The sequence below is a fragment of the Oryzias melastigma genome, linkage group LG12, assembly GCF_002922805.2.
Source record: "Oryzias melastigma strain HK-1 linkage group LG12, ASM292280v2, whole genome shotgun sequence".
In the NCBI taxonomy this organism is placed as follows: domain Eukaryota; kingdom Metazoa; phylum Chordata; class Actinopteri; order Beloniformes; family Adrianichthyidae; genus Oryzias; species Oryzias melastigma.
Genome location: NC_050523.1, coordinates 15639555 through 15650804, shown reverse-complemented (window position 1 = coordinate 15650804; position 11250 = coordinate 15639555). Strand labels below are relative to the sequence as shown.

At 38.9% G+C, this 11250-nt stretch overlaps 1 protein-coding gene across 1 annotated transcript in view; it reads right to left on the bottom strand.

Moving 5' to 3' along the window:
• The window catches only part of LOC118599466 (transmembrane protein 132D-like), a 15629-nt gene extending 4687 nt beyond the window's left edge, over window positions 1–10942 (bottom strand). Inside the window, exons 1-3 of the mRNA XM_036214619.1 lie at window positions 10879–10942; window positions 6613–7540; window positions 255–401 (exon numbers count right to left, since the gene is read on the bottom strand). Of these exons, the coding sequence (XP_036070512.1) occupies window positions 255–401; window positions 6613–7540; window positions 10879–10942 (1139 nt within the window). The remainder of the gene's footprint in view (window positions 1–254; window positions 402–6612; window positions 7541–10878) is intronic.
• Window positions 10943–11250: the final 308 nt, after the last annotated feature.

Sequence of the window (11250 nt, the reverse complement as noted above, 5' to 3'; positions counted from 1 at the left end):
TAAAATTGGGACATTAAATCTGTAAATTTAAGAGAAAAAAAATATATAAATTTAGACTTTGAAAATCATAAATATCCAACTTTATTCTTGTAATTAAACAGTTAGGATTTTTTTCTCATAAATTCAACCGTTAACATGATCAAAATCTCTACCAATCCATATCAGTGAAAGCTGCTCTTCTTTTTGCATATGAAGTAAATTGAACATTTTTTTCAGCACAGTGTGCACTTGTTTTGCATCTGCGGTGCACGTACCTTTTTGCAGTGACTGATGCCTTCCTGTGACAAACAACAGAGACGTTGTTGGGGGTGGCTCCTCTTCCTGGCTCCACCACGATGTCCCACAGCGACGGGTCGCTGGGCCGAGCTGCACTGAAGGACAGCCCGCTTTTTACCGCCGCCCTGCCAGACACACAAGTTAAAAAAAAAAAAAAACACAAATTTTAATGAATTACTGTGCTTTTCTGGCTCAATTCATGTTTGACAAAGTTTTTAATCTTTTGAAGAAAAGGAAAACGTATTCTTTGCATCCTGCTTTGGAGGACGTAGACTGCCTGAGAGGGCTTTTATATGGTTACACAAGAGGCCAGACAGCCAGATGCAGCACAGGTTGTTTGCCAGCTGAGAATCAGCAGCAGTATTTAATTTACATTAGCTGTGGGGAGGGCTGGAAATCAGGTAATCAGATCCCAGACACCCATTTAACTGACAGCAAAGATAGGTCACCAATTAGACCTAATGTGACTGAAGCAGACATCATATCCCAGACTTTAAGCGCCTCTGTGAGAGGAATCTCACCACAGCGAACAGATCAAGGGGAAAACATTTGAACTTATAGGAGGTAGATTTCTCACTTATGATGAAAAGGAAGCCTAACATTTAAGCTAGCTCATGTAGTAAGGTATATTAAAGTCCCCTTCCGATGAAAATCATGTTTTTTTTGTTTTTAACATGTATATGTGGCATTTTTCTTATGAAAGAGAACAAATGTAATAAGTTTTTGCATTTCTGAGAATTTCTCCTTTTAAATTGCTGTCAACATGCACTAAACCCCTCATCTGGTCCAAATTGTCTTAGGGGGACTTTAATTCTAACTTAACTCTAACTACTTTTGTTGGGATCCTCATGAAGAGCTTTAGAATCTCCTGAATTAAAACAAGTGTCAGAGAAAAACAACCTGGAGTGACAGAGCGAACAATCTGTTTGTCATGACAGCTTCATGTCTGTCGGTGCAGCTGTGAGTCAATCAGACGGCTAAAGAACATCGGGATCGAAATATGAGCACACATCCATTCATGCTGGATTAATGGCCGGCAGCATTTTGCATCTCATTACATCAAATGTAAAATTAAAAATCTTTAATGAAGAAAAAGTTCTGATTTGCAATCAAATTTCATTCTGAATAATTGATTGCCTCTGGGACTGAGGTCACTATTACAAATACGACGTCTGCGAATTTGCTCAACTTCAGTTTTGTCTTTGAAGAAAACTGACAGGATGGAGATGTGTGCTTGAGCTGAAACCTCTTGATCAAGCCTCTTATTGCCGACGGCAAAATCTTGGCATGTTTTATTTAGCAGTTTAAAAAAATGCTTGAAGCCATCAATATCAAAACAGAAGAAATCCTGGATTGGAATACGAATCAGCATTTAGAAAAATAAATCATCTTTTTTTTTTTTTTTGGTTTCATAACCTCAAATGTTCCGATAAATCACGTCCTCGGCATCACGGTGACGGCTGAACCCGATGACCCTTCTTCCCAGCGGCGCAGGTCACCTCCTATCGACTGTTGTGATGCAGTGACTCGATGCCGGGATCTTCCTGGATCACTGAGCTTTTTGTCCAGCAGTGAAACCTCATTCCGGCCACTTCTGTAAAGCTCTTTGTCTTTGTCAGTCAGAGTTCATGACCATGACGGGGGAGTGACCCTTAAACTAAACAACTCCTCACTGCTTTTACCAATCCAAGTTTAAAGTGTGATCAGTCTAATTGTAACTCAAACAGAAGTTGCTGTTTTGTATTGGATTCAATACACACACCTAAACACACAAAACATTTACAGGATTAACCTTTTGATTCATGTTCTGTCAAGGCCACGGATTATCTGGCCTAACCCAGTGGACTCAGAGATGGGCCAAAAAAAGGGGAAGTAAATCTGGGATTTCTCCGAGGAGGAATAAATCATTCTGCTGAGCTCTTCAGAGCTACTCCTTCACTCCAACCTCTGCTGCACTCATTCGCCTCTTCTTCGTCCAATCTTACAGCAGTAGATCCGGGGAACTGAAAGAACTGACCCGACTGGGGAGCCCTCTGAGTTGCAGTCAGTGAGAAAGAATGTGGGTAACTTCAGGTAAACATGCAGCAAATCCGAACTGATAGCCAAAACAGCAGCAGATGTTGAAGGGTCAGCAGCTCTCCACCAAATCCTATTCCCTCACTGTTTTCCCAGATCGACATCCAGGTCAGTGGGGCCCTGTTCTTGTTTGTGTGCAGGAGATTTTTTTGTTTGTGTAACTTTAGTCTACAGTATTATGAAAGGCCAGCTCTAAAATGATTGAGTTAGTGAGGAAACTCTGTGCCTCCTTTAATTTATCCGTGTTAGCATTTCTCAGTGACCTTGCAGAAGATTGTTTCAGAGCAATCAGAATCCCAGTGTCGAGAAGAACAAAATCTGTATGTTTGGGACAGAACAAAATACCACAAATCCACAAAAAAATACCATAACTTCATCTAAAACTACCTTCACGCCTGGAATTTGATGCATTTTCAAGAATATGCCAAACGAGCAATCTTGAGTCCATGGTGTTCACCATTGACTGCATAAGAGAACTGGACTGAGCGAGTGTGATGTCACCCATTGGAACTGTCTAACTTCCGGCTCCAGCAAAAAATTCACTCCTTCTTTTTCCACAATACGGAGGCCACCATTTGAAGCCAGATGACGACAGTAAGCAGTGATTGGTTCGAGTTGGTCTGAGTCAATGTTTCTATGGCAACTACTGTCACCAATCAGGAATGAGGTTGTTGGAAGTCCACACCCATTCCACCGAATGTGGACTTAAGAAAATCTGTTAATCAAACACCTCAAATGCTTTTACTGAGGGATCTGATTGGTCAGTTTATAACTTAAACAACTTGTTATAATGAAAAAATATAATGAACAAAAAAATTAGGTTCAGGAAGAACATATTAAAAAATATATCAGATCAAGAATGGTCATTCTGACAAATATAATGACTGAGTAATCGTCTTTTTTTTTTAGAAATCTTTGGGATTTTGATTTCTCTGAGCCAGTGGGTACTTCCTGTTTGGAATGTGAGGAGAAAGGGATGGTCCAGTTCTCTTATACAATCAATGGTATTCACACTGGGCAAGCAGGGAAGGGTCTCTTCTTCCTTTTCTTTTTCTGTTTATTGGTGCTTGTATACCACCTACACCTACAGTTGGCAGAGGATTGGTGTGAAATGTCAAAGCGGTGTTTTGACATGTTTTCTACAGGAGCCCAAAAAGAAAAATGAGATAAAAGATTAGAGCCCTTCTTACACAGACAGAGAAACGATGAGCAGCTTCACAATCTAATACGTACGAACTGCACGAGAAGCAACAGGTGCTGAGCAGGAAACAAAGGGAAGCAAATGCAAAAATATCTCACCTTACAATATGTAAAACAAGACATCTCTAAAACATGAAAGAATCAAACCTAGAGACTTCAAATGAAGAGGAAAATTGAAGAAATAAGAGTCAAAAACATGTTGGCCTCATACCTCAATACATGATCGATGTAATTTTTTATTTTAATTTTTTTATTCTTTTTTCTATCATTTTCACTGTGATGTTTTGTGAATTTAGCTAGACGATTTAAATCAGTTTGTTCGATGGAAGAATTTATAATCAGGGTTAAAGAATATTAACGGGAAGCATTTATTTGACTCATCCTATAGGAAGGAAGTGATGTAACATTTTCTTTAAACCCTTCTTGAGGTTCTGTATTAAATATCATTAATGCAGCATTAAAATGTAATCAAAGAGCTGGCCCAGATTCATTATTCCTAACAAAACTTTGGACAACATGGGGAGCCTGAATAGGAACAGTTGTTTTTTTTTTTAAAAAAATAAAATTGCCTCATGCAACATAATGAGATGTATACACTTTGTTTCTTACTATCCTTAAATTAGGTCATCTTCAAAGTTTAAATAAAATAAATAAAAACTGTCTTTTAAATTGAATTAAACTGTTATCCATTTGATTATTTTAGAAAGTTGTGATATTTTGAATTCAACTTTAATTATTTAAAAAACTATTGCATTCTGATTTCACTCTCAGTATTCAAATGTTTTTAATATTCAATTTTATCTAAAACTGCCAAGTGATGTGTGGGAAAAACAGCACCAAAAAAAAAAAAAAACAGATGGAACTGTTTGTTTTACTGTGACAGGACTGCTTTTATATTGAGTTCACTTTTACCCAGAGGAGTTAGGAAGATTAGTTATTTGTTTTCCTGCTCCATTAAACAGATGCATTATTTATGAAGTCAAATAACCACAGAACCCTGTTGAAATGTTCGTGGGATGTTGAGATATGAAAACCAGTGAATCATTTGCCAATTATTTCCCTGTTTATGGAAGAGTGCTCTCCATAACTTCCCAACCAACAGCAAGGCTGAAGCAGACAGGAAATGTCAGAAATTTATTAAGCCAGTGGAACTGGCAGACAACACAAGTCATTTGGCACTCATGCATTTTATTGCACGGCCTTGATGGTGAGCCCCATCAGTATTCAAGTGCCTTAAGTAATCGTTTAAATGCATGGAGCTTATCCCTCATGAATATGTTAAAATATGCTATGCTTGGTTACTTATACGTCACATGTTCCAGAAACAATCAATTTTCATGTAATTCCAGTTAAACGTTTGTCTCTGCGAGCTTAGCTACAGACACCAACGATTATTGAGCTTCCTGAAAATTGTGAAAACCCTCTTTGAATGTTTCATTCAACATTTCCAGCTACACAAAAAATATCTACATGGTGCCTGAAAGCACAATTAGTAATTCAAAATTGTTCTAATCTACTTTTAGAAATAAAAAATGCAAAGCTACTTTAAAAAATAAGGGAAAAAAATAGTTTTAACTTCTTGCCTTAAGAGATAGAACTAGCTTGACTTTTTAAAACCTAAAACACAACACAAACTATAAACTACCAGCCGACTGTAACTTCTACATCACAACTAGCTTTTTTAAGAAGCTTTTTTTTCCATCTTCTCCCAATTCACAATGAAGAAATACTCAGAAATGAAATTTTGAGCTTAACTTTCTATATATATGTCCTCCATCATCAGAAAAAAATGCCACAAGCACATGTTACAAACACCAAAAAGAGGATTTTCACTGCATCTTAATTTCCTTTATTTTAATATTGCACTTTTGCAAAACAGCTCTTACTACTCCAGAGTTTGACCATTTACAGAAAGGCGCCTCCTCCTCCTTTGTATTTCACATCTGCCCATGAAATTTTTTTACAACCATTTTGTCTTTTATCATTCATTTTATTATTCATGCTTTAGGCCTTTTTATATCTGACATGCACACAATTTCTTTCTATGACCCCTTTTAGCTCACTGAAAAGTCTGTTTGGATTCCCAATGTAAGTGTGCTGCACCAGCAAGAAATCTATGCTTCATCAGAAAAGAGCAAAAATCATCTAAAAAGATTGGTGCAAACTAGAATATTTAAGGAAAAGCGCCTTGATATGAACTGAACAGCCGTTATGCAAACGTGTACTGACACTCCTTTAAAGTTACTAAAGAAAACACTTGTAGTAGCTTCTCCAAGGTTTATCAATTCTAGTAGGATTTTTTTTAAGGTATTGTGTTAAATTTTGTTATATTTTTCTTCTATGTGTTGTTCAGCAATGTAAAAATTAGGGCTGGGTTGATCAAATTGATTTATCAATCTAAGCTTAATAGATCAAAAATTAAACAAAAAAAGCAGAGATTAATCTAACGCAGAAAGCTAAGTCAGCTAGCTTGATGCTAATGTATACTGGGATTTCTCATTGGAATGCTAATGCTAACGCTCGGTCGACCCAAGTATATATTACTGCCTAAATGAACATCTTTATATAATCAAAGGCATACATTTAAGGAAATATTTTTTAAAATAAGTATTTGAAGTCTACGGTACAGTTTTTTGCTCATTTTTTTCTTCTCCTGGAGTAGGGTGTAATACTATAGGATGATCGCCACCTAGTGGCCAAACTGAAACGCCCTTCAGGAGAGGCAGAACAATTGTTGTAGCTTCTCCGTTTGAGAAATCATGTAGCACTGTATGGTGTTAACAATCTCATTACAATTTCACTAATACATTTACAGTATGTGAACTGTTAAGATATGTATATCTTCAAAACAAATATATAGATTATTAATGTATTTCTAAACAAATATGTGTAAATGTGAAAACTCAAAATTGAATTAAATCAAATTGAGTAGTTTGAAAGAATAAAACAAATCTGAATCAAACTGATCCAGGCTCTGGCGAATCAAATCAATTCTGAGAATTATTTTCGATACCCAGCCCTACTAAGAATGGCTTGAAAAAAGGGAGAAAAACTGCTCACCTGAGTGTAAAGTTTTCCAGCGTAGATGTACTGGCCAAGAAAATGTAGAAAGTTGCCACATCTGTGGCTTTCAGAGGCTTAGAAGTTGTTTGGATCACAACAGAACCTCCCAGCCTCAGTCGGAGAAAAGTGGGGTTTCCCGCTGGAGCTTTGAGAAGAGTGACGCTTCCAATCCGCCTCATGGGCGTCCCCGACCCCCCAGAGTCTCTGCTTCTTCCCACTCCGACCCGCTGTAGGCTGTCCTGGGGCGCGCACTGACCCGTTGGGTCTCTTCTGCTCTGAAAGTAGACTTCAACCAGAGTCTCCTGAAGTCCCTTGATTCCTTCAGCTCGTCCTGCTTCCCTGCTGGAGCTTCCAGACCTGCTGGCTGAGCTGAACCAGGAGGGCTCCAGCTTCAGCTGCGCCACGCAGAATCCACCTGGAGATAGCAAGCAAGCCCCACGGACTTCCCTCGTCTCCCAGAAGGCGTAGGCTGTCACACAGTGGGCTCTCTCCTTGACGCTGGCCCCAGCGTTTTTCATCTCATCCTCTCCTTTGGAGCCCGCTGCTCCCTCCCCAATAGAGATATTGCTCTCTGAGGGCATGTGGAAGAGAATCTTGACAAGAGGGGATGAGGAACGAACCTGGCGGGCCAAAATGACAGGAATGATCCTGCGTCCGCTCAGGAGCAGCTCCGTGGGGATGGAAGCATCTACGGCAAGAGGGCCGTAAGAAGCCTTGATGGATGGTTGGAGGGCTTTGGCTTGCGGGCTGGTGATGAGAAAAGTCTGAGTTTGTGCTTTTAGAGTGGAGTTTCCAGACAGCTCTGCACCCTCCTGTCTGAGGAAGACATGATCCGCATTGAGGACCTGGAAGTTGATGACGGGATAAACTGGAGATGGAATGGAGAAGATCCCAGAGTCACCTGGATGTTTCTGGCTCTCAGCAGCTGAAACAGAAAAAAATGCAAAGAAAAGATCTTAAAATATCCTTCCCATTGTTCTTTTAATTATAACATTTTAGCTATAATCAAGGAAACTGTTGTTTTCTAGAAGATTTTCTGCAGAGCAGCAGGAGTTCATTAGAAATTTACCAGGACTGTTGTCGCGGAGTACGCCTCCTCATTTACAGACCCTCACGTCCCCAATCTATTTATTACTGGTGTTCCAAAAATGGCGAGGAATATCAAAGCTATCAGCTATAGTTTTGAGCCAGATGCTAGCTCAGATGAGGAAAACAAAGACGTACATTGATCAGGTTGTCTACAACTGAATGCATCAGAATGGAGAGGAGCAGGGAGCTTTCGGTCTGATGACTAAAGATTTTCAAGCTTTTCTCAGCGGTTTTGAATATTCTGAAAAGTAATTTTAAGCTTAGTATGTCTTCAATCCTGAGGAAAAATGGCATGTTAAAAACACCAAAACAAGATTTTCGTGGAGTGGGTCTTTAAAGCAGGGGTTTCAAACGTACGGCCCGCGGGCCACATCCGGCACCCCAGGATGTTTAATCCGGCCCAGTCATGAAGAGAAAAAAATATTCGAATTTTGGGGGGAAAAAAAATCAAGTTTCTGGTCCATTCCTGTGGCGAGTCATGGTTATTTAAAGAAATAGCCGCAATGTGCGATTCCGTCACTAGGGGGAGCAAAAGAAAAGAAATACCGGCATGACAAAAGACAAAGAAATAAATGGCATTTCTTTGCAAGCGTTTCCTGCCAGCCTCACTGCTGTTAAGTTGCAATAAAAAATATCAAGTTTCACGACACAATTACCAAAATGTTGTTGGAAAAAGATAATAATGACAATAGAACTCTGATTGTAATTATTAATAAGTGATTAGACTACTAGGTTGCTTTAGGCATTTTTTCCATTTTTTTCCCAAAAAATTGGAAAAAACTACAGATAACAAGTTGACCAGAGGTTATATTGCTATTATGGTACTAGTCCGGCCTACTTGAAAAGGAAGGAAGAAAGTCCTTCTTTTCTTATTTTATCACTTTTATACACAGTATTTTTTTAAGTCAAATATAAAACGTCTTGCTTTGGCTTCAGTTATATGAACTGTAATGGCAGAAATAGTAAACGCGGCACCTGAGTGCTGCAAAACTCTACAGAATGACCCTCCCACCCAAATGCAGGATTTAACAGATCCCTCTTCCTGCTGCCAAAAGGAACCTGGTAATTTGCCCTCCTTGGCGTTGAAGTGCATCAGTATTAATGTGTGAATGTGGCTTTGCTGCACCTCAGAGGAAATAACCCATCTGCAGGGCGGGAACGTTAACCAAAGCTAAATCTCACTTTCTCCCAAATGGTTGGAGATGTGATTTATCATTCTTTTCTGATTTCCAGTCCCCATTTCACAAGTGCATCTATATGGAAATCAAATTTCCTCCCGGATGAGGAAGAAGCAAAACAGGAACAGATGTCAAAGTTCATTTTAAAAAGTAAAGTAGCCTCTTGATGCCGGTTGAAGCATCAAAACACTTCCTGTTCCAAAATTGTCTTAATTTAGCATCTACTAGAAAGCAAAAATATAAGTGATTTTTTTTTGTATTTGGAAAAAAATCCTGTATCAAACACTGAAGCTCCAGTATTTATGTTCTTTGATTTACTGTAACTTTTCAACCGTTAAAATGATCAACGTAATTCCAGCAGATTCTGATTCTCGATCTTGCAATTTTTGAGTCAATATTAGTCTCTTTTTTGACAAAGATGAAACATTCCTCAATGCGAGCTTCTTTGAGCGTATCAGTGAAATTGTTTGAGCAAATTTCCTTTGAGTTGATTTTATCTTCTTATTTATTCTATTGATTTAAATATACATCATTTAATGCATTCGCTTTTTTTATGTAAAGCGCTTCACAAAGCACGAGAAATGCTTTAATAAATAAAAGTTTGATTTGATCAAAAATTACAAAAGCAACCATTTTAAAACAAATAAAAAGAACAACAACAATGATAATAATAATAATAATAAAACTGCTTGTAATTCATTTGTAATGGCTTTCCACTCTGCTGTTCTTATTTGCCACCCTTACAAAGACCCCGATAAAAACTTCTATATCATTTGGAACACAACTGCTCTCTCTTACAGCTTATCTCTACTTAAAAGATTCATGAAAAGACATCAGATTGAGATTTAGGGGAAAACGTAGCCAGCAAGAACTAAACTACATCCCTAAAACAACAAAAATTATACAATTTAGCCAAAAATGTGAATGTTTTATGGATGTAATCGTCAGATTATTTGTATATTGATCACCAAAGAGACATTTTGATGTTCATTTGACATCAATCATTTTCTTTGATTCTTTATTGTTTTGGCCTGAAAAAGCACAAGATGCATATAATTAACCTCAAGTAAACACAACGTGCCAAGAGCATTAGTTCAGTGCAGCTTCTGACCTGAGGCTCCAAATGATTCGAAGAGCGTCTCTGTCTGTCAGTGGGTGCAGGTGTATTGATCAGATGGTAATTTGGAGAGTCTCACAGAAAAAAATTAATAACTTTGCTGCATTTCTGAACAGGAGACTGACGGAAACTCAAGAAAAGACTTTTTTTTTGACACATGTGGCAGACGGCACATCTGTGACTGGGATGGACGATAAGGCTGCCATGCATATTCATGGTCCTTAAGAAGAGAGCATATCAAAGGCTGAGCCCTATTACTTAGACACGCACTGGGAGCCCAGCTGAGTCCTACACACACACATATATAAACACACACAAGTGCATGATGAAAAATGGCCACGCAGATATCATGCATAGATATAAACCCAGCCAATCTCAGAGAGTGGTCTTCTGCACGATAGCACTATCACACACAGACAGCCCCGCTCACAGTGGCTTCTGAGCTCCCCAATGCAGGTTATCTTTAAACAACCAGAGAAACAGCTGCACGACCTCAGCTTCAGGCCTGTTTAATCCCTCAGATGAAGCCTCCTGATGCCCACTGGAGAGCCTGATGTCTCTTTCATTTGAATTGGAGGAGAACAAAATGAGATGAGGCTATGGCTTGTAACCACAAATCCATACAAAATAGGAATTCCTATCATTGCATTTATGAAGCACTTGAATAAAGGCTCTCTCTCAACATTTTACAATCTACAAATCATGTGAATATCATTTTAAAGCACAAATGGGCCCTTTTGCGATAATTTGTGCTTGGATAAAATAAAAAATGTTCGTTTTTTTTAAACAACTTCCAGCCGACCTTCTTTACGCACAACATAAATGACTCTCTCCTAACAGCAACGGAAGAAAAACCTCTTTATTTTCCACAATCCTCACCTTTTAAAGCCGTTAGAAGGGCAGCAACTGGAAACAGAGAGCGGAGGAAAAAGTTGAGCATCATTTTTGCAGAGTTGTGCGTTCTGCTCTCCATGCGCAACGAGCTCCGTGCGCGCAATCCTGTCAGAGCGCGCGCGTCATTCCATCACTGGCTCCGCTAAAAGTGACTTTTCCAGACTGCAGAAGATAAAGCAGATGAGAGAAAAAAGAAAGAAAGATTCCGCAGAAATATTCCACCTGCTGCACGTGCAACAGTTCTACATGTGGCGTCCCGATTCTTCCAGATGATCTTTGTGTTTTTGTCCTGTGGGAGTCCAGCTGTTTCCAGCATCAGACTCTTCCCATGACAGAACTCAGTAAACATGTGCGTCG